The 23,665-nt window shown below is 46.6% G+C and overlaps 1 protein-coding gene across 10 annotated transcripts in view; it reads right to left on the bottom strand.

Annotated features, from left to right (window-relative positions):
- Positions 1–23,665, bottom strand: part of LOC144124603 (ragulator complex protein LAMTOR3-like) — a 65,326-nt gene that overhangs the window by 40,726 nt on the left and 935 nt on the right. For 3 of the 10 annotated variants that reach the window (XM_077657387.1, XM_077657388.1, XM_077657386.1), the window contains exons 2-6: positions 22,886–22,920; positions 22,419–22,477; positions 15,357–15,490; positions 11,882–12,017; positions 4,996–5,082 (exon numbers count right to left, since the gene is read on the bottom strand). In XM_077657387.1, the coding sequence (XP_077513513.1) occupies positions 5,009–5,082; positions 11,882–12,017; positions 15,357–15,490; positions 22,419–22,477; positions 22,886–22,920 (438 nt within the window). In that variant the 3' untranslated portion in view covers positions 4,996–5,008. Of the gene's footprint in view, positions 1–4,995; positions 5,083–11,881; positions 12,018–15,356; positions 15,491–22,418; positions 22,478–22,885; positions 22,921–23,180; positions 23,524–23,665 lie in introns of those variants that run through there. The other 7 variants (XM_077657391.1, XM_077657390.1, XM_077657392.1 and 4 more) reach the window with 6 other exon arrangements.

Below are 23,665 nucleotides of genomic sequence, written 5' to 3'. Positions count from 1 at the left end.
CACGGACGCAAGCAGGCACTGCCGTCAGAAACAACCGGCCCTGCGATGTAGTGGACGGCACCACCTTGGATTTAAACGAAGTCGGACGAAGTGGCTTAGATAGGCTTGACCATTTGTTCCTTGCTGTTGCCGCTCGAATTAATAGAGAGCTTCAGAATAGGGCGCCCAAGCCTTGGGGGCCCCAAGTTTGGGATGTAAACGAGCATATGCCAAATGTAAAGCACGTCTGGCGTCTTGGGTTAATGTTAGCAGCGTTTCACAGTGTTTCACATTCATGACAAATGAAAGGTGCACGAAGCTTTCCCTTTGTGTGAAGATTCCCAGACTACAAAATTTTAGCGACGAAGAAACAAACCAGATTTTCAGACTGCTTGCGGGTTTGCAGAGCTGCTAGGCTTGCTGAGTACGTGTTGTATGATGTCAGAAAGCGTGGGAGTTCAAACAGGTTAATGGTTTTGGTTCAAAAACAGGTCACAAAAAATTCCCATTCCGCAAAGTTTCTTTTTATTTATGTGCACGTAAACAACATAATTACATCTGCGAGAGTTACAACTGGGCATTCCGGCCAAGACGGCACCGGAGTCAACAAATCCAAGCCTGATGCTGCTGCATACAGAAAACCCCTATTCTAATTTAAAAGTCACTGGTGTACGCATCCATATCATATGTTTACTTTTCTTTTTTAAGGTTTCTCTTCTTAGCAGTAATGGTGCTGCAGTTAACGAACCCAACCATGGCATCGCTGTGTACAGCAAACCGCTATTCTAAATGTCTGTAAGCACCGATATAATTGGGACCTGCTATTTCCATGGGGCCCCCAAGCCTTGGTGCCCCCAGTCTAAAACTCTCTAATGGCATGAACATCATAGCCATCGGCTGCACAATCACGGTGGTCTATAGAGAAGACCACGCAATCACGTTGAAAATTGTACAGATGCACTGTTCACAGCAGCTTAGACACTGCACACATAGCATGGTGAGGATGCAGCCCGAGGCACACGCTTCATCTTGCTTCTTCCAGTAGGTTCCCACTCTCGGGCTTCACGACCGTCGTCGCCCCGGGTAACACACTGTTCTCGCTTAGCGCGGTGCACGTAGGGCTACACGGCCGTGTCGCACAGTCTGGTATCGGTGACTTGAGGTGGTATGGATATGAAATCCTTACTCTGGCTTGAATAGACACTAACGGTATCACTTGCAAACGGAACATGGAAAACGGTGAAATTCGCAATTTAAGCCAATTTTTTACATAAGTAATATTTTATATAAGTTTAAGCATATTTCAGACTGTTCGATTATTCATACCATTCTTTGGACTTTGCTGTGTCTGAAAAATCAGTCAGTGACTGTATTTTCATCTAAAGCTTGGTCTGCTGCGTGAGTCAGTTTTCCCTGCCACTGTGCACTCAACAGGGGCCATCACCGAGCCACGAGACGGAGTGCCAGAGGCACTCAGTAGCAAAGGTGAAAGTTCTATTTAATGTATGGAACACCTGAGTGCAAGCAGCTGCTCACAGACCCTACATATATAGCCTGGCAACAACATCATCTTGCATCTACTGGCGTTAATTCTTTCTACAAGGGTGCATCACATAGGTTAGAAGCGCAAATGTTTGGCTGACTTGGTCAGACATGCTTGTCTAAAAAAATTAATAAGCTGGTTACCGCTGTCCAACGCGAGTCAACAGAAACTACCAAGATTTTACATTTTACGACATGTTGACGCAGAGAACATGAGAGAGAGTTCATATCTGTATAGCTTTAGAGTTCCCTTCAGCTTTCTGCACATACCCATTTTGCAACTAGCTCTCCTCCCCAGTCCGCCGCTCTCAGCGTGCGGCGCCATCCATGACCCCCTTCTCGAGGGTGAGCACGTTTTGGAGCAGCTGCCACAGAAAAACCATGCTACATTCCTCGGTTCTTGCCATACTCTACCCCCTCCTTCCACGGCAACCACCCTCTGGATGGTTCCCATGGTAAACATTCTCTGATTATGCATTCCAACATTGTCGCTGCACCCACCTCCTTCCACGGTAACCATCCTCTGGATAAGCTCTCTATGCTCTTGCTATACCCTTCTCCTTCCACAGTAACCACCTTCAGGACAGTTCCCGTGGTAACCATCCTCCAGTTATGCCTTGCGGTGCTCTCAGCTTACCCTCCACCTTCCAGAATAAGTACCCTCCAGGTGGTTCTCGTGGTAACCACGCATCAGTTGCACCTCCTTACACTCTTGCCAAACCCTCCTCCTTCCCTGGTAACCATCCTCCAGTTGGGGATTCCTCTGCTCCCGCCACACAACTCCTCCTTCCACAGTAACCACCTTCTGGATGGTTCAACTGGTAACCGCCGTCTGGCTATGCCTTCTTATGCTCTCGCCATACCCTCCTCGTTCCGTGGTAGCTCTCTTCCTCCTTCTAGGGTAACTACACTCCGGCTGGTCCCCTTGGAAACTGCCCACTACTTGCGCCTTTTTATGCTCTCACCATACCCTCCTCCTTCCCTAGTAACCATCCTCCAGTTGGGGATTCTTGCACTCTTGCGATACCCTCCTTGCACAGTAACCGACCTCCGGATGGTTCCGGAGGTTGGTAACCATGGATGGATTTACAGCTGTCACTGTGAAAACCAGCCCAGAGAAAAACAACAGGGACATGAAAATGACATGCATGAGAGCGCTAACATTTAGCTTTATTTCGAGACTGACACCTGCCTTACATGGCCCACCAACCAGATAAAAGAACAAGCTGGGCAAAAAGCAACTATAAAAGAACACATGGAAGCTAGGCATCATAAGCAAGGACAACTACAGTGTAATCCACTTACAATGATATTGAGAAAACCGGAAAAAAACAGATTGTTATAAGCGATTATCGTTACATCTTGACCGGCAAAAAAAGCAAAAAGAACACACCCACGTATTCCCCCATGCATGTAGCCACCCCCACCCGCTCTAGAGCTCCCATCGAAGATAAACACATCGCAATATTATCGGCGCACACCATCTTCGCAAGGTCTGCGCTGCGGACAACGCGAAATGGGCGAATGCGCCAGAAAAGTTAGCACTTAAAATCTCAATGACAAAAGTGCTGGAGGGAGTTGGGAGATATCACCTTGCGCTTAGTCGCTGTCACTTTTTACCAAGTTCGCAAATGCACAAACCGCAGGAAACTACATTTGTGTGAGACAGCATTGTGGGGCAGCCGCCTTGGTTCCCAAGGCCGTAGGCAACACTCCCCTTAAGATTTAACCATGCTGATCCATTTGCAGAGTTTTCATGTCATTTGCTCCAATGTATTTTATTTTTTATCAAACTTTCAGGCAAATTTTGATTGTAACACCTGCCAGGCAGCCAGAATCCTAACGCTGTATCCGTTATTTCTTGTAAACAGCTTATTTTTACATAGGGGCAATGGGAGAATCGATAAGTCTAAAGAATTCGTTATAAGCAATATATTGCTATATATCTGGTATCGTTATAAGTGGATTCCACTGTATAACTCGATTCACCTAAACCAACTTAAAACCTGAAATCTTGGTCCAAGTTCATACCGGCATGAAATCCAAGCTGACAATGAACCAAATAGTGGGACAAACCTAACCACCATTGCAAAGTTCAGTCTAACAATTCAAAAGGCAACATGGCGAGATGAGACTGCTGCATCAACATCAAACGCAAGGCAACCAAGTCATGCCCGTACAGAATATCGGAACCATGCTTACAGTCTCAAGTATAAGGAAAAATAAAAGATCTGAGAAGAAAAGCCTTCAGGCAGAGCTGTGTCAGAAAGTCAACTGTAGTGTGCAATAAAACCGAGCTGCCATAAAATTATGAAGCTATAAATATTGCAAAAATGCATAAAAAATAAAACTGAAAACTAGCAATGACATGGCTAAACATTAAAACAAAAAAATTAAACACAAAAAGGAGAAAAGCCTAAAGTGGAAAATCTAAAAAGGATCAGGGAGAAAACCACAATATGGTCAACAGCTGAGAGATGACATCACTCCAATGTAAGTGTGCTGCTACAGCCAAGAAATCTATTTCCTTTTTTGTCAAACAGGTCAATGCTATACTAGTGAATTTCTTCCCTGGTCCAGTGTTTTCTTCAGGTTCGACTGTATTGTATGTGAGTTTTTGATTCCTGTGCCTGCATATGAAAGCACAAGCCTCAAGTAACGCTTTGCAACCACATGCCAGGCAGTGCTGGGTCAGATGGCCCTCAATTCCATGGCATGTGATGTAGTCGTGTTCCTCTTTCAAATGATTATAGATAGGCCTGCCAGTCTAGCTGAGGTTGCAACCCTCGTATGTAAGCGGTCTTCCCAGCAGGTGACGAATTCATGATCTCTGATGCGTGTGGACTTGGATAGATTTCTTCACGTCCCTGTTATTCCCTGTACATGTGTTTCTTGTTGAAGTAATATTACAGAAGTCACCCCTTACATGCAACCTAATGCTGCCTCACTTATGCTCACGATGCCCCAACTACTGTAACCAGAGTTAAAAGTTTTTACATGTCGCGCATTTGAAAGTAAAACAGCTAGTAGGTGGTTGCCTGCATCAAGCAGAACTATTTCTTTGAAAGTAAGTCAGACTACTGAATTTTAATACTGTTGAAGATGTGAACAATTCAACCAGTAGGTCGCATGCAGTCAGTAGAAGCAGCCACAAATGTTGCAGTTACTTAAAATGCCTGAAACACTTCAACCACATTTTTAAGGAAGTGCAAGAGGTCCCAGAGGATAGCGAGATGCGTCCACTCGCACAATGAGAGTGACTAAAGCAGCAAGAGCTTGAATGTAATGAGCCAGCGATCAGTGGTACAGAAGTGTAGCAAGCTTCCCAACACAGTCATTTTGAATTTTGACTGCTTTGTTCGCAGCCCAATTAAGACATCTGCAATAAAGCTAACTAAACGAATAAAAGCTGAAGTCCTTACCAAAGCAGCTTGTCACGCCACTTTTCAGACCACTACCACTTCATAAACTCACCTGCTTATATGGGCTAAGAAGCTTCAACAACGCTCCTTAGTGTCTGTGAAACAGTGTTCAGCTCTTCTTCAAGGTTGAGTATCATGCCTAGAAAGCCAAAAGATAAAAAAAAAATGGCAGTTTAGCAGGTGCATGAAAAGGGCCATGCAAAATGAGATGTCGAGTGTGCATGCAAGTACATAATAAGAGGCACAAGAAAACGAGACACACAGGTTCCAACTCGACACACGAGTACTGCCACTTACATACTCAGTTCTGGCAGTCACCAGCTGCATGAAGATGTTATTTTCGGCCTCAGGGCAATATGTATCTAGCAGCAGCATCGGCATTACACAGCACGAGCAGCACCAGCCGCCAAGATGATGATGCCAAAGTGCAGCCGAATTGAGCTTTTTCTTCGTACCGGTGTCACGTGCCGTTTGGTTTTTTTTCTGGGTCAAGGTATCATCTGCCCTAGCACTTCAGCCAATAAATCAACCATTACTTTCATCACGCCGGCCTCATACTGATTGGTGTGACAAACTGGTGACTTTGAACGTCTGCTGGAGCACCCACTCCCACCATGGACAATGCCGACAATAATGTCTCCGCCTTGCCCGTTGACGGATCCTCCGGCGCCACGTCTACACTGTCCCTTCGCCTTCTGCAGTTCTCGGCGGCTGATCCTCAGCTCCGTCTTGCCCAGGTAAACAGCCAGTTCACTACTGGCCACATCACCTCCCGGACACAGAAGTTCCATCACGCCGCTGCATCGCTACCACCCGAGATTTCCGCCACCCGCGACCTCCCCATAACTCCGCCCGCCGCGGCCCCGTTTGACAAGTCGGCTGCTGAGCTCATCAAGCGAACAGCCATCTCGAAACATCGCCGCCTGCAGCAACTTATCTCCTCTGAACAACTGAGGGACCGCAAACCTACACAGTTGCTGTGGCAGCTCCACCTGCCCCTGGGCGACAAGGCTGCTACCTTCGGCCAAGCCTTCTTGCGCGAGTTTTACAGCAAAGCTGTATACCTCTACCATCCATGAAATTTTCATGGTGGTGTCGTCGTTAACAAAAAAATGTCAGGCTAAAGAAAAACCACAAAACAAGCATCAAAACCACATGCTGGATGATAAGGCACCTGTGTGAACAATAAAAACAGACGTTCCCTTCAGGTAAACAATGCTTTTCCTGGTGACTCAAAAGGGGTTGACATCATTCCAAGGCATTTGACCCTCGTGTGAAGTGCAAACCACATAATGTATGACACCACTGACTAAAAATAAAAAAAGAGTAAAAAACATTTCTAAAAATTGGAGGATGCTTAAGCTTCCTCTTTAAGAGCGGGATAGAGGCCACAGTGTGTTGTAGCCCTGCCAAGGAGTCCACAGAAAACATCCTCCTTTCAGCAGGAGCAACGCCTTGCCCCCAGACAATTTAAGGAAATTTTAAGGAAAGAAAAAATGGACCACAGCAAGGCAAGGAAATTGAAATGAAAATTGGGTTTAAGGAAAGGAAATGATGCCTGTCTCACATATCGCAAACCGCGCTGTAAGGGTAAGGGAAGGAATATTTCTGATGCGTGGTGCCCACATGTCAAGTGGGCACTACGCGTGGGCACTACAACTACGCGTTCCAGTAAACATTAGGTTTGCAGCTGCTTCCAAAGTGGAAGACATCATTCAAAGCCCTTGTGTGAAGTGCAAACCGTATAATGTATGATAACGGCGCCTGCAAACAATGCGAAGCACGTTGCTTCTCCCCGCGTGTCTTTCCCGGTAAAGATTACAGTTGCATTTTTGTGTCGTCGTCATAAGCAAAAAATGCCAGGCTAAAAATGGAATCCAAACAGCATATCTCCTTTGAAATCAGGCATACAGCATACATCTCAAGTACATTTCACTTGTCTCTGGTTTCACTCTTTGCAGAGCCACGTGTGTGAATTTTCAAGTGACGTCGCAATAGGTAATTGGGTGTCGTTTTACAGCTTCAATGTCCAACCACCTTCACAGCGTGGATTGGAGCCCCAATTTTTTTCCTTCAGCGCTTGCCGTCGTCCATCCGCATGGTGCTTGTGCCTGCCCAGGGGTTGTCTTTGGAGAAATTTGGTGAGCTGGCAGACTGCATAAGGGACGTTTCCTACTCCACAATTTCTCTCGGCGCAGTCTCGCAGCCCCCCACCACACCATCATCTCTTCCCTCTCACGTGGACCTTTAGAGCCTCTACGACGACTTCCACGTCCAGATCACACATCTCACAGACCAGATCGCCACACTGTCGACTTCCCGCGCTCGCTCACCTTCCCGTCACCAAACCTCACCTCGCTGATGTAGTGCTACACCACCTCTTCAAGCCAGCGCATCACCGCACCTTCGGCAAAGCAGCGCATCGGTATGCCCCTCCTTGTTGCTTCCAGGGAAACTTCCCATGACACCAGCAGAAGCGGCAAGTGGTGCCACCCCGGACACCAGCCGCTTCTTCATTCACGACCACACCTCGGGCCTCTGTTCTCTCATCAACACCGGAGCAGAGGTGAGCGTCCTCCACTGCAGCATTACATCATTACCTTCTCGCCGCACTGGCCCATCACTACACGCCGTAAACCTCACCCCCATCACTACGTACGGAGAACATGCTCTCAACTAAATTTGGGTTTCCGATGTGTGTCCGATGGGTTTTCCTTTTCACAGACGTACACTATCCAATTCTCAGGGCTGATTTCCTGCGCCACTGGTCTGCTGGTCAACATGCACAGCAAGTGTCTCGTGGATGCCGTGACGAACATCTCTGTTCAGGGCCTCAGTCTTTGCCATTATACCCAGCCCACACCAGTCGGCCTACGAGATCCTCCTGGATGAATACCTTTCACTGCTTCCCCTCTGCTGCTTCATCACCAAACCTCGACTTTGCCACCCTCGCAAAACCGCAGCAATATGACACGAAAGTTATGGACCTTCACAAGGACCCTGGCTCGCTGTTCTCCATGAAATTCTCCCTTTCGTTCCCCGTCCCCATCATCTGCGACACTTCGGTCGGCACTCCGCGCCCTTTGGTCTTCTCTGCCTTTCATCGTCTTGTCTTCGATGCCCTCCACGGCCTGTCCCATCCCGGAATTCGCACCACGCTGCATCTACTCACATAACGTTACGTATGAGCGGCATCAACAAAGACATGCGCGCCTGGGCCCATGCCTGCCTGGCTTGCCAGCAGTCTAAAACTCAGCGACGCACGACATCTCCCTTCGGCTCGTTCCCTCCGCCGTCAGCCCGTTTTGACAACGTCCACATCGATACCTTGGGTCCCTGGCCACCTTCCGCTGGACAGTCATATCTTCTTACTTGCATCGATCGGTTCACTCGCTGGCCCAAAGCGTTCCCTCTGCCTGACGCCACCAGTGACAGCATCGCCAGAACTTTCGTCACCAGCTGGGTCTCCTAGAATGGGCTTCCCTCAACCATCACCGCTGCACGTGGCGACGGGTTTGAATCTCCACTTTTTAATAACCTTATGACTTTACTTGAAACTTCCCGAATTAGAACTACTGCTTACCATCGCACTGCCAACGGCATGATCGAACACTCCCATCGTTCACTAAAGACATCCCTCAAAGCCCAACTCGACACTACCCACTGGACTCCCTACCAATGGTTCTGCTCAGCCTCCGTGCTACACTGAAACATGATCTTTGTTGCACTCCGGCAGAACTTTTCTTCGGCTCGCCCCTGCGTCTTCCTGTGAAGAATCCACCAAATCGTCTACAAGTCCCAACCCTACAGATTACGTGACGCAGCTCCGCCATTTTTGTCGTCATCTCCGAGCGCTACATCTCCAACCACAGTCTCGGCCATCTTCACATGTTCTATCCGCACTAATGACATGCACACACGTCTTTGTTTGCCGAGACTCTGTTCGCAAGCCGCTTCAGTGCCCCTACGACAGCCTGTTCCATGTACTCGAAAGAACATCGAAGTACTTCATCGTTGACGTTCATGGGCACACTGACACCATTTCAATCGACTGCTTGAAGCCAGCCTTTCCAGAGGACGCCCTGCCCACTGCACCTGCATGTGTGGTATCTATGCCGCAACCGGCCGGCGGCTGCCTTCCTCCGCCACCTTTCCCTGCCACTCCTTACAAGCGGCATGTAACGTTCAAGCTCCCAGCTTCACTAGACTCCTTCACTAGCAGGGAGGCCTACTGTAGCAGCAGCAGCTGCCTTACACAGCATGAGTGGCACCAGCTCCCGAAAATGATGACGCCGAAATGCAGCCGAATTCAGCTCCCTCTTCATGCCGGTGTCACGCGCCGTTCGGTTTTTTTCTGGGTCAAGGCATCATATGCACTAGCACTTCAGCCAATAAATCAACCATTACTTTCATCTCACCGGCCTCATACTGATTGGTGCGACATGTACCCGTAAGCATATTGCATGTTTCCGTAGTGGTCAATATGTGCACAGTGACTTCGGATAAAGTTACTCCGTTTCATACATCCAACAGGAGAACCTTGTGGCCACCAAGTTTAGAAAGAGTGAAAACTTATAAAAACATGTCATGAGATGATGGCTGAAATAAAAAAAACTAAGCTTTCTCTATCCTGAGTGAATGCAACATCACAGGAATACCCAGCAAACATTACCCTGAATAAAATCAGAAACACAAATTTGACAGCAATGAATTTACCACACCAGCACTACACATGAGACCAAATAAATAAAACTGCCACCTCTTCCGGGAATGCAGCCCATAGCAAGCAGTTCACTATCAGTGATTCAAACTCAAGGAAGACTGAATTTTTTTTTATGATGATGATGAATTTTATGGTGCAAGGGCATCTGTGGCCAAAGAACATCATGGCACAAGGTTTTTTTTCTTCTACTCAAGGTAGGGACAAAGACCCATTTTTCAAGCATTTGATCCTAAAGAAGCAGAGCACTAGGCAGTATCCATTGTGTTACCAGTGGATGCCTGGTGGCACTGGGGATTAGACCCCACACCTCCCACATGTGAGGCAGATGCTCAAACCACTACAGTTTTTATTTGGGTTATCCGAAGTTCATGTTTAAGGAGCAGTATACTGCCGGAGATGAGTGAAAAAAAATTGACAAATTCTGGTAGGTGGTGTTACATAGCGAGTCTCAATGATGTGAATATCACAGGGTCATGAAAAATATTCGTATCACCCAAAGCGAACAAAAGCACGGGAAATGTATTCAGACAGATCCGTTTAAGGCTGATGGGATTTTTTAAGGTTGTGCGTCACCACTCACTACACATGATGTGTACTGCGGGACTGGAGATTGCGACATCAGTGATGTGCAGGATGAGCGTAGTGGTTGAGAGTGCACTGACAGTTCGTGCGTTCATATCATTTGTAGTGGTGCGAGAGAGTGTTCGGAGCGGGTCAGCATATTGTGCACAACGCACTCCGGCCAAGAAATTTTACAAATCCGTACCATACCAAAATTCGTATCAACATTCATGGTACATTATTTCTGTTGTATATGGTAGTGGAAACCAGGGTAATATTACAGCTTTGTTAGTCATTATTACCATCAGCCTGACTACGCCCACTTCAGGGCATACATGGCAAAATTACTTCTGAAAAGTAATAAAACTACATTACTAATTATTTTTCTAGAAATCTTGCAAAAGTAATTAAGTTAATTACAAATAACTGCTCTAAAAAGTAATGACATTACATTACAATTACTTGGGTTACTTTTTAGTTTTAACGCATAAAAAGTTGCGCATTGGTCCTGGTTCCTACAAAATTTTCCGATTTCTTTGTTTCACCACCACTAAGCTTCAAAGTGGGCGTCAGAAATTTTGTCCCTCTTTAAAGCAAGGTAGCCCTAGTCCATTGAACAGCCACTTTGCTGTCATAGAGAAGGTCAACTCAATCATAAAATTTGTACAATTGCTCGCATCACTCTTCAATCAAAAGTTCATCATTCATTGTCCCACCCTCTTGATTTTGAAAAAAATGTACGCATAAAGAGCAGGAGTGCACAGGTTGCTTGTTCACGCTCATCGTCCCGGAAATGCACCAGGGTGCAGACAAACTGCCATATCTGCTCTTCGACTGACTCGTTCTGGGGGCACGTTGACGGAAATAAATTGCATGTCGCAATGACGCTGTCACCTGTGTTGCCCTTGAGCTGACGATAGGGTTTCATATCCGGTCACAAAGCTAGTTTCCCCAAAAACTCCTATGCACTCCTGCTTCACCAAGTTTGTTAGGTGTCAGTAGCGAAGCAGCCCAGGGGGAAGTACTCGCTCAAGCACTCGCAGTGCATCTGTGGGAAGGTGCAATACAGCATGCCATGGTCATTGAGCTCTCCTGCTTCACCAAGGCAGTGCTGATGCCCGCACACACATCGTCTCTCATCCATGCGTGCCGCTTCACTGGAGTGCTGGCTATTGCTGGTCGCACGTTTTTCTTGCTTTGAAGATGCTCAACCCCGCAAATGCGAGGCCAAAAAGCATGGATGATACAAGGAGCAGCATGGACTCAATACTCAGCAAAAGTAATTTTGCTAGTAATTAATTAATTTTGCCATGAAGTTATCACCCACAGTAATTCATTACATTACTAAATTACCAGCCCAAAAAGTAATGAATTAATTACAAATTATCCAGAAAAGTAATTTCAATGCAGTAATTTAATTACTGCCATGTCCGCTGCAGAGCATAGTGGGGTGGGGCTGACAATTTGAACAATGAGCTTTCCTTCTTTAAAGAGCTTTCAATAGCCACACACAAAACATGGTTGATAAATTTCAACAGACTGTCCCTTCAAGGGAAGCCTTTCTAATAAAGTACACTCAGGACTAAAGCTTCAGTTTTCAACAAATCAAAACTTTTAAATGCAAGAGTTCTAATTTTGCGAGGTTTCACTGTACCTAATACCAGGAGTACATATCTGCAATGTCGGTACTGGCTGTACAACGAGGACAGGCAGTGTGGTCGCATACCAGTGTTAGCTGAACTGCTTGCAACAAGTGTGATGGTCACAGGATGCCTGTTGAAGCTCACCACCTATGCAGAAAGCACAACAAAAGAGAAGAGGTAAGTATCAAATAAAAAGAGATAATAATTATCAGAACATGCAGTTTTCAATGATGGCTGTCTCTTCTAAGAAAAGAGCAATATTTCACAGTTTTTGCGTTGAATGCGAGTTTTTTTTTTTATCCAGCCAACATTTTGGAATCCGCAGGTTGCTATTTCAACAGGAAAATCCATATAGATGCTTTCAGACCGGAGCAGCAATTAAATGTACCCCCACAGCAGCAACCCACAAAACAGTGGTCATGGGAAACCCAGTGGCACTGCACAGCATTTCAGAGAAGCTGCTGCAGGCCTAGTTTAAAGATTCACCACAGACAAGAAACAAATGCCCCTGAGAAGCAGCAAAAAATTAGGGGGACACTGAAGCTCCGCCTTAACTCTTCCCTTACTGCAAGAAAAGAGGCAACTTCTGGGTGGTGTGCGTAAAAAATTTATTCAACCCATAAATTAAAAAGTTTGCTTTATTGCAGCACATCGCAGAGTAGCTAATAAAGCTCTTTTTAATGACATAAAGAGATAAAACATAATATGTAGTCTTGACAAAGAAACAAAAATCTTTGGTAAAATTTCAGAGAGTTGGCACAAGAATTTTTTCAAAAATACTGACTATATTCAGTCACGAAACAGAAAAATAAAAACCTAGAATATAAGTTTTATGCACGATTATGGCAGAAATACGTACGCAAAGCTACGAGCGCATTATGCTAAATTTTCCGATCAGTAAAAATAATCACTTGGTCAATCAAAGCGGTTGGGGTTATTCAGCAGTGCAGTCTGAAGGTCGATTTCGGGCTGTCTAAGAGAAAACGCTATATGCTCTACTGCTGGCGCACTAAATCATTTACAGCATGCCTGGTGCATTCAGAGAGGCTCTCGAAAGCAGCAAATCTCCTCGGAAACGGTAAAAATTTAAGTTACAAACAGGCACCTGTCGATTGTGCGGGCTGGGCGGAGCAGTCAGCAGTCATCTCTGTCTCCACTAAAATCAAACAAATGGACATTATCTTTGCATACAAAGATGTCGCTTGCGTGTACAAAGTCATGCACAGGTACTGGGAAATCCCGATAACACCTCCGCTGCTGAGCAGGGTTGGTGCAAAATGACGACGCCACCTTGGGCGCCATGCTCGCCTTGATCGTTGCGCATTGACAGGTTTCACGGGAAGTAAAAAATACTCCCTCAAAGGTCTCAGGAAAAAAAGAATCTGAATCGGAAGTACAGTTCTTTTTCAACATACTGGGTGGTGTTATTTGTCCAGAAGCGACTGGGATCACGTAGAAGGGGCCCTTTCGCGCCATTATTCAAACTGAACAATTTGAATCGTAAGGACAGAGGTAAGGGTATGATGCAATAGCGTTAATTGGTCCTTTCAGCGAATTTTCTGCACACACAAATACTGAAAAATCAAATGAAGACAACGTGCCCTTTATACTGCTTGCGCAACATCTGTTGGGGCAGTGCCATACATCAACTCGCAGGAGTTTTCCGATTGCCACCACATGCCAGCCACCACTATGCCGCATCAAGTAATGAGGATGTGAAACGGCAACACACGCCTCGCTTAATTAATAGTTCCATAATAAGAACCTCTAATTACACACATACTCATTAGCATGCAGTCATAAGATACCAGTTTACATGAAAGACCACATGACATACATACAAACCACATTGGTACCATGCCTGCGTGGCCTAGGCAACCCAAGGGTCGCAGGTTCGAATCCCGACTAAAATTCTAGACACTTTTTTTTTAAATGGAAATCATTTACTTTATAAAGTGACATCACTTGAGACATGCAGCGACCTTTAATTTGCATTACATGTCATGTTTTTAATAACTTTTCATTCCAGAGATCCACGTATGGTGATGAGAGTTTCGCTGCAAGACTCATCACTCTTTCGGCTGAATGGGGCCCTGAACGCTATTTTGTTATAATGCAGCACAGTGAATGAAGCCAGAATGAACAAGCTTCAGAAGCTAATACCCTGTCTTTTGGCGTGTCTTACTTTTGATGTGTCAATACTTCCACAAAAAGAATGGAGCTCTCAGAAGCTAGCAAACAGAGAAAAATTAAACACAAGTGCCACCACTGGCTCTTTCTGCGGGTACGCAGTAGTGACATCGGGTGAGAGTTTTTGCTGAACTAAACAGCAATGAAAAGATTACAAATCCCAATTTAGCCATCACTGGCACTGTTGCAGTTTTATTGCTCGAGCAAGATGAAAGGAAAAAACTAAACATTCAAAATTTCTAGTCTCATTTTTGTGGAAATGTGAAAACCGATGCTGAACAACATCAGCAACATTGCACATTTTAATCGGAGTGGTGAGAAAAAAAATTTTTAAGTCCAACTTTCTCGCCAGTGAAAAAGTAAACATTTTCGCTACTGAAAAGATGTCAATAGAGCCACGGCAAGCCTGGACTTCATTGAGAATAAAAACATGATGGAGCTGTCCTCAGTGTCACTTTGAACCCAAGCTGAAAGCAACACAGCAGTTTCATACCGCACGTCATTTCCCTTGAAATGTTAGAAATTTAAGAATGATTTCTCTTGATATCTTAAAAAAATGATAAGAACATTATTACAACTGAAGACTGCAAGACTGCACTGGAGAACTGTGATCTCATCAGGCCTTATTGCCCTTTGTCACAGTTTCCTCTTTCGTCGCTGAAAGAAAATAAACTAAACCTCAGGCATGCAAGTCATTCTTATTCCATCGTCACAGGAGGAGCTGGGAGGCTGTGACAGTATCCGACATCGCTACCGGAGAGGGCAAGCGTAACAGGGGGAGTCAGGTGGGTGAATGACATAATAAAGAAATTAATAAATAAGACAGTTTATGAATGAAAGCAGGATTCGAATCTGCGGCGGTGTAAAGAGATCAGCTTTGCTGGCCACTGCATTACACTACTATGCCATCGCCGCAGCCAAACATCCCGCAGGTTTAACTGCCTGTTCCTTGTACAGTGCTAAGAATGTCATCATCTTCATCAACTTCCATTCGTGCACAATGGATGCAGCACACACCACTATCGCGTTTGTCTCTTAAGGTGGCTTCAGCGGCCGCATAATTGTTTGATTCAATGCAGATAATGTGTTCCCTTTGATACTGGAGCTCTCGCTCTCTGTACCTGCGCAATGCTAGCAAAGGTCATTTAGTGCTCTAATACAAAGAAAATTGCTTGCTTTACGTTCATATAGCCTGTTTAGATCAAAAGAAGAAATAAATGCAAATTTTTTTCCAACGGAAATGGCGAGCAGCATTCTCATTTGGGAGGACTGAAGAGAGAACACACACACACACACCTGGTAGTTACTGTATGAGGAAACCATCTTGTTGCACTTTCCCAGGCCCAGCTTGTTGCCTTGCGACATGGCCATGCCCACCGTGGCAAGGAAGCCAGGCCGCAGGGCATGCTCAGGTGCACTGTCCGTGGCAGCTGCACATGTGTTCCAAGTCCACTAAGCAACGACAACCAACTCCTTTCAACATATCTAACCTCGACCAAAGCTGGGAAAGACACCGGAGAATACTCCAAACTTCCACTCTCACTAAAAACCATTTTTTTTTGCCTATTCAAGGCTGCGTTAATGCTCCTCCAGCAGCAAAATGTGCATTCACTGCAGATAAAATTGGATCTAAAAGTTTCCCCGCCGATAAAGATTCATAAAGACTCTGTGATGGTCGTGTGAAAATTAATGGTGGTGTAGTCTAGCCTCTGGGAACTACATCAAAGAGCTGTCTTCGCAGCTTCGTAAATTTCATTTCATTTCTTAACCTTTCCTAGTTCTTACGCAGCCTGCAGTACCCAGATGGCGCTGGAATTGTTCAAAAGCACGCTAAAAAACTGCTTCCATCAGCAACTTAGGGCGGCTCTGAACACAAGATCATATTCAGAGCAATTAGAGGCGCGTATTTGACTGCTAACAGAGCTTGTGCTGCAAAAAAAAGTCATCTTTATGGGATCTCTAATCTGCTGCAAGTTCTTCACTTTGGTTTGTTTTATCCCTCCTTACAGGTGGTGGCAGTGGAAACATCTATTGCTAATATTACAGAGGGTGGTGGCAGAGCCCTCTACATGGCACTTGGGAGCCCTCCCCATGTAGGGAGGGCCCCTTAAGGGGTATTCACACGGGCGATGTTATCCCTCCCCAAGTGAGGGCGGCTGCGTACACGTCACGCCTTCAAGAGTGCTCGCGGCGACGCAGTTTCCGGTTTTGCTCCGGCGGCCGCCGCCTACGGGGGAGGGGACCGTTCGCTCGACCGCTACATTCAGTCCCTGCGTCCCCGGGAGAATGCGGCGGCAGTTCGGTCTCGGTGCCACGCATTGGGGCCGCCGTGAGTGGCGCTCCGGTGTCGATGGAGCTGTATTACGAGTTCTTGCCGTGGATTTCGCACACGCTGGACGTAGCAGAACGCGTGCTCTAAGAATGTACGAATAAATAACATTTTTGAAGTCCAATATTTATGAACTAGTTAGAGCAAAATGCGTTTTGAGGCATACGTCGTCTTTGTGTTTGTCTGCATCTTCTCTTTGAGTTTCTTCTCTTTTATCTTTCGTGCATCTGTTTCTTTCTCTCTCATTATTCCCCCCTCGACTGTCGGCATTTTCCGCCTCAGATAAGCACAACCCCGCTCCTTCAGCATGGTACACCCAGACGGCGGCTTTTGTTGTAAAAAAAAATAAAAACTGCCTCATCGTGCGACGCTTCGCAGTTGGCCTTTCTGTGAACGAACCGGACAGGATGTGTTGAACTTCCTGTCTTTCATGCAATATTTCGCTCTGCATTTGTGCATTTCTTCAGTGTGCGTCAGAAGCGAAAGATGCATTGCAGCAACGAGGCAATGCTTTTCTTCTTGTCATTAGTTGAGCAGTACTCTTCACTGTGGGATGTCACCAACAGCGACTACAACAAGACACAGTTGAAAGCCTCTGCCTGGGAGAATATCTGTCAGGAGATGGCAACTCGTTTCCTAGTTTGAGCCGTACACTGTAGGCGAGTACAGTCACTTTGTCTTAGTAAATACGGCCGCATGATGTATTTGATGTGTCTAAGTCCTCGGTTTCCAGTAAAGCCGCCAACAACACGTACTTGCGCCTTCTTGCGATGTCTATTTCTGCTACTCTGGATCATGCAGCGCCAGACATTTCGAGATGTATTGAGCTCCGGTGCTGGGAACTTTCTGTGTTTGTGTTTCCTTTTTTTGGTTTCTTTTCCCTCTTATCTCCCTTCAATCAGTTTCTTTTTTTTTCTTTTTAGTCTTCGCCATTTTCAAAGAACAGCAATACCGGCCATCCGGCCGTCTTTTTTTAACCCTTCCCACTCCTGTTTCCGCAGCCCGGCCGCTTTGCGCGCCTGGATCCCCACGGTGGCTCCCCGCTGCCCGTGTGAATCCTGAATTTGGGAGCGGGGGAGGAGTTTGGCCGGCCGGTGACGTAGCGCACCTCCCCTCCCCGTCCATCCGCACCGAGGTCCCTCGTGTGAATACCGCTTTACAAAGCAAAGGAGAGCCCTTGGAGGGCTATCTTAGAGAGAGCGCTAGTAATGATCTTGCACTGGTCCCAGCCGAAGTACTGGTGAACAGGCGTTCCCAGTAATCTAGGGCAACCTCTGGTGCAGGAGGATGTGGGAATGAGGGGCAGGCGAGTATTATGTGTAAAAAGTCTCCACGTTTGCCACAGAGCTTGCAGGTGGAGGGAAATTGATCAGGAAAGCAGGTGTGGAGGAGGATGGGGTATGGGGTTGTGCACGCTTGTTGCCTGTGCCAATGAGCGGCTTGTGTGGTTGTGAGGGTTGGGGTAGGGGGAACACAGGTTCTATTTTCGTGGTAATAGGTAAGGATGTCACGAAAGGACAGTAGGCCCTTCTCAACATCCATGAAAGGCTGTTCCTCACCAGCCAGAAAAGTGAGACCTCGGTCCAGGGAGTGAGCCTCCTTGTTACCTGGAAGGCCCGCATGTCCGTGTCCAAATAAGGGCGACGGATTGTCCGGGTTGCCAAGAACGCAAAAGGCGGCGGACGGTGGGAGGACACTATGCCGTTGGCAAAGTCAAGGATAGCTACTTTGGAATCGAAGATGATATTGGCGGCAAGCATGGAGGTCATGGCTAGTACAATGCCTGTCCTCTGCCTCGGTTTTAGAGTCAGTGAGAATTGAGCCAGCAGTAAAAAGTTTTGTGCGATTGTTTGACTGGCAGTACTTTGCGATGGCAGGTTGTATAGACAAGCGTCGTGTTTGTAAACAAAGGTGACGCTGCGGTCGCCAGTGACGCAGGGCGTAGGCAAAACGCAGCATGCCTACATTGCGCCAAGCGACGCTGCCTTCAAAACCAACTGGTGTATGCGAATATTTCAAAGCATTCGAGTCGCTTGTGTTTAGAGACATTTTTGTTGATGCTCGGAGAGTAGCTGTTCACTTTTTCAGTCTGTTCGCCAGATGGAATTAGTAGGCGGAGTGCTGCATTGGGTGCTTCTCTGTGACAATTGTAAAAGCGCAGCGTTATACAGCGGGTGAAAGCGCGAGGTATGGGGAGGAACTAATCGTCCACAGTTCTCAACATATGGGCCGATAAAGCATATCTGATTGCTAGTGCAAGATAGGACGACGTGATGCATGACGCGAGTCAGCTTTCTCACACAATGAACCTTGTAATGTGCTTCCTATTTTCACCGAGTCGTTTCACTCCACAGACCGTGGAAATTAATGAACACTATAGCTGCTTTGAATAAGGCGGATGCGATCCGAGAGCTACATGATCGCATGCATAGACGTTCTCCTTGAGCCGCAAACGAAATTTACGCTCACTCTGCTAAGCTATAAAATTTTGCTTCTTATTTTAGAATTTATTCACGCGTGCGCATTCTGCTTGATCGGAGTGGCTTTTGGTGTGGAATTTGCTGTGTTCGCCAGGTTCTCATCGACCTACAATGTGAAAAATCAAATAATTTGGGAAATAACACTGCGCGACTTTGTCGCGATCCTAGCGTCGTTGAACCAGTGCTGAAACGACACACTTGTTGAAACTTGGGACAATTAAAACAGAGAAAAAAAAACGGCCATGCGTGCTACTACCCGAGTCCAGCGATTCTTCAAGCGCGGCACGGTGTGAACGTTGAAGGCGACCGGCGGCAGCTTTTTGTCTTTTTCTTTTTTTGCACGAAATGATGCTCGGGACGTTGTCCGGGTGATAAACATCTGAAAATGGCTCCCTGTGTTAAACTTACGATCCCAAGCACACGGAATATCGCGCCTAAACTTATGCTGAGCGCACTACAGAATGAGAACGAGTTGCAGGCGTCACTTAATTTTTGCACAGTTCACCACGCGACCGAACAGCAACGATGAGAAGTCAGAGACACAAACCAACTTAGTAGATTTGAATGCAGAAACCCAATATATTAATCAAATGGGCAAAACGAGCTCGGCGGTAATAAATAGCCGCGAAGCTGATTCGTCGCCGAACTTAACCGTCTTGCTCCTCGGCCCCGCCCGTCACTTTCGTGCTTATCTGACTGCAAGAAACTCGCGGAAACTTCTGCCGCTTCCTTTCTTCGGCACTGCTGCTCAACCAACTGCACCATAATTTGTTGGCACGCCGTGAATTGTGCCCAAAAACATACAAGCGTGGTGCACCCAAAGCGGTAGGTCCCACTTTTTGCCTATGCAACGAAAGTCACTGCTGACAACAGGCCGCCGCATCTTTTTGGCGTCACGGCCTGACGCTTGTCTATAGGTGGCCACATCCGACATAGGCTACTGTGGGGTCTTCTCCAAATTGTCTGCGCAAGGTTTGCACCCTAGCTGTTGCGCGTTTCCTGTCCCTTTCTGGGTGAATGTTTTTAGGGAGGGGTGTGCCTCCTGATGGAAGTCCTATTGGTGATATGTGTAGACAAGAGAGTAGTGCGCGACCTCCATAAAACAATTGGTGACATGCGACCAAGGCTGCAGCGCTTCTTGCCGAGACTGCTTCCTTATGACATCAGAATTATTTCTGTTCGTGGAAAATACCTCTTTCTGGCCGAAATGCTGTCCCGGGCATCACCAGTGAAGACGCAGAAGTACATGCCGTGAATGTGGTTTTGTCTCGCGTGAGCCATAGAACTTCGACACGACTGGTAGCCAAGACGAGCAAGGATAAATACCTAAGCAGTGTACTCGGGATTCTAGGCAGAGGCGAACAGGCCAAAGGCTAGCTGAAGCCAATTAGTGCCGAGCTGTCGCAAGTCCATGGCGTTTTGTTAAAGGGAGGCAAGGTTATTATTCCCACAAGCATGACGCACAAAATACTGAAAAAAATTCCCCAAGCCACTTGGGTACTACTAAATGAAAGGCAAGAGCCCGAAAAGTGGTATTCTGGCCGGGAATGCGTAATGAGATTGAAGATTTTGTTCAGAAATGCACAGTCAGCAGGAAATACTCGTATACTTGTACAGCCAGCCATATGAACTTCTGAAGATGTGCCCGGTACCTGAGCAGCTGTGCCATCGAGTTGACATTGACACTTTCTACTAAGGCGGCAGGCCTTACGTCTGTGTTTACGACGTGCTGTCGAACTTTGCAGAGGTGGAACTACTTTAAGGTTGCTTTGGCTAACACTGTCATTCAAGCAACTAGCGCTATCTTCACGAGATATGGCATATCTATGAAAGTGTGTTCAGACAATTGCCACATTTGCAAGAGAATACAATTTTCACCACAGTACTTCCAGCCCTAGATACCCACAGTCAAATGCCTTTGCAGAAAAGGGGGTCAAGTGGTAAAATGAATATTAAAGAAAACCGCTGAAGCCAATCAAGATTACTGGCTCAGTTTGCTGGCATACAGGACAACTCCACTAGAAGGAGCCGAGTCACCAGCAGAGATCCTTCATGGCAGAAAGCTCCGAACAAAGCTGCCGAGCATTCAAGATGGTTCTGGTCTACATATTGACAAGAATCGTCAGACAAGGAACAACCGGCAACCACTGCCACCTCTGCACCAAGGGGACATTGTGCCCTCAAATAAGTTCTTCTAGGACAAAAAGGCAAGGGTCATGAAGAGCTGTGCTGAACCCAAGTCCTACAACGTTATCACAGAGGACAGAAGACTTCTGTGTCGCAGCCGAAAGCATATAGGGTCCTAGGTCAAGGTGAACCTGGGTGGCTCATGAGTTGATATGTGCAAGTGGGCCCGAATGAGTGAGCGCAGATGAGTCGCGAGTCAAAATGAGTGACTCCAAATGAGTCATGCCCAAATGAGGGCACCGCAGTGACTCAGTGGTTATGACGCTCTGCTGCTGACCCGAAAGACGCGGGTTCGATCCCAGTAACGGCGGTTGAAATTCAATGGAGGTGAAATTCTAGAGGCCCGTGTACTGTGCGATGTCAGTGCACGTTAAAGAACCACAGGTGGTTGAAATTTCTGGACCCCTTCACTGCGGTATCCGTCATAGCCTGTGTCACTTAGGGACGTTAAACTCCCATAAACAAAACCAAATGAGTGAGTGAGACAAGATGAGTAGTGGAGTCTGAGTGAGATGCGAGTCGCTGTGGGTGAACCCCAGATGACTGGCGAGTCTGAATGAGCCTAAATGAGTTTGCATGAGCCCGAGCCTCTGTGAGAGTGAGAGCCCGTAGGCTGTCCGAACTTTTGTGAGTGAGCCCGAGTGAGCACTTGTGATTTTGCCATGGTGTGGCTGTAGCAGCATTAATCCGTCCTGCTCTCTCTCGCAGGCAATTATCACTGGGTCAGAAATACTTGAGATGAGGTTACTGCAATTTATTTCCTCGGAGGTTCGATTTTTTTTTTTCTTTATTGCCTGGCTTTGACTCATAACATTTACACAAAAACACTCAACAAAAAACACACAAAACGCTATGTACATACGACACTGTCGTGGTCAGCCATCATGAGTCTGGCTTCGTCATACTAAAATTCACGAAGCATACAGAGCGGCTCTAGCCTCGAGAGCCACTCGGGAGGCTCCGCAGCTGCTTTCTGGATGGCCAGAAAGCAGTCCATTCTTTCCCGAAAATAAATTCGATACTGCAGATCAGGTACCATTAAAACAGCTTTAAACAGTCACCACGGTGGACAGCTCCAGATTGATTCCCCTTAAAGAACTGGCAGGTGACCAAAATTCCCATGCAGCCCTCGATTCAGGCGACCCTTTCCTCTTTCCCTCTGTTCACCCTCTTCTTGATTCCCTTACCTCACAGCCGGGTTCCGCACCGAGGGTCGACAACTGCTGCTACTTCTCATAAGCTCCCCACAGAGCATCATGACTTCGAAATAAAATGCATGCAGACACCGAGTAGAACGACATGGGCACTGTAAGCTCCAAGAATTCTGTGGAGACATAAAACACTACCAGGTGCAAGTATTACCTTTGATTAGCGGCACACCATCTCGGTCTGTGAAGACGATGGCCTGAAGGCCTGGGACCCTAAATATATGCAAAATAAAACGCCTATTTCAGGCAGCTTCCAATAAAAACAGGCGCCAGGAATTCAACCACTTTATTACACAACAAGGTTTACTCCCTCATACAGCAGACACTTTGGTTCGCGACGCTGCTGATTGGATTAGTGAAGCAAGGATGTCAACGAAAACAATACAATGTCAAATTCAATGGGGGCATCATATAGTACTGCCCAGAAAAATCATACTCGGCCCAGATGGCATCTCGCAACAGAACGGGGAACTCATGCGCACTTTCTAACCGTGAAAAAGAAAAAATAAAGCGCTAACTGCAATTAAGAGACTGGGTGACACTGCGAAACACGCCGGTAAACTCCGGTGAAAATGCATAGCGTACACAAGAACGTAAACAATTGTACAAAAGTTTCTCTACCTGGAAATAAGTTGGATAAGGTGCTTCTTCAATTCCTGCAAGTGTACACAAAAGTGGTAAGGATCGGGATAAAAGTACAGTCGAGACATTTGCTGGGCGGGTGCATGCGGTAATGATGAGACAGAACAGAAATCGAATATTGTCGAGTGATCGACGTTCGTTAAGTATTTAGGAACTGCCGACCGAGGGTCCGTTGCTTGCAGATTCCTTTACTGGGGAACATCAGTACCGCACTTCGTCAAATTAACAGCCTTATCAAAAACAAGCATACGCGGCTAAAAATCATATGACTTACATCGGCCATGTTGTTTGGATAGCACTGCACGCCACTACCCATATTCTAGAGCACTGTAACGCCACCACACCACCGCCGCCCTGAAACGCCGGATACCACTGATCTCCACTAGGTGGCTGGATGCCGCATTCCCGCATTCCAAAGTGGGCGCAAGTGAAGCCACCGGAAGTTCGATGTCTGCTGTGTCTTTCAATGCAGAAAGATCGCGTCTTTCACCCTTCTGTTCTCAGGTTTTCGCGTTGGTTTCGTGTAACGTCTGCTGTAATATCAAAGGAATAAGCAAGCTCAACGCGAGAAATGTGTGCATTGTTTGGGGAACCCTGTACTTTCAGAGAAACCGAAGAAAACAGGCATGCAGGTCTCACCTTGACGCGGCAAAAGGGTACGTGCATTGAACACTATTTACTGATCTGGTTCTTCTCTTCCGAGCGTAATTAGGACAAGTAGTGGAATGACGATGAGTCGAGGTCATCTTAAAAAAGGCA

Source organism: Amblyomma americanum, chromosome 3, assembly GCF_052857255.1.
Source record: "Amblyomma americanum isolate KBUSLIRL-KWMA chromosome 3, ASM5285725v1, whole genome shotgun sequence".
Taxonomy (NCBI): Eukaryota; Metazoa; Arthropoda; class Arachnida; order Ixodida; family Ixodidae; genus Amblyomma; species Amblyomma americanum.
Note: the sequence above shows the minus strand (reverse complement) of the source record. Positions and strands in the feature narration are given on the sequence as shown.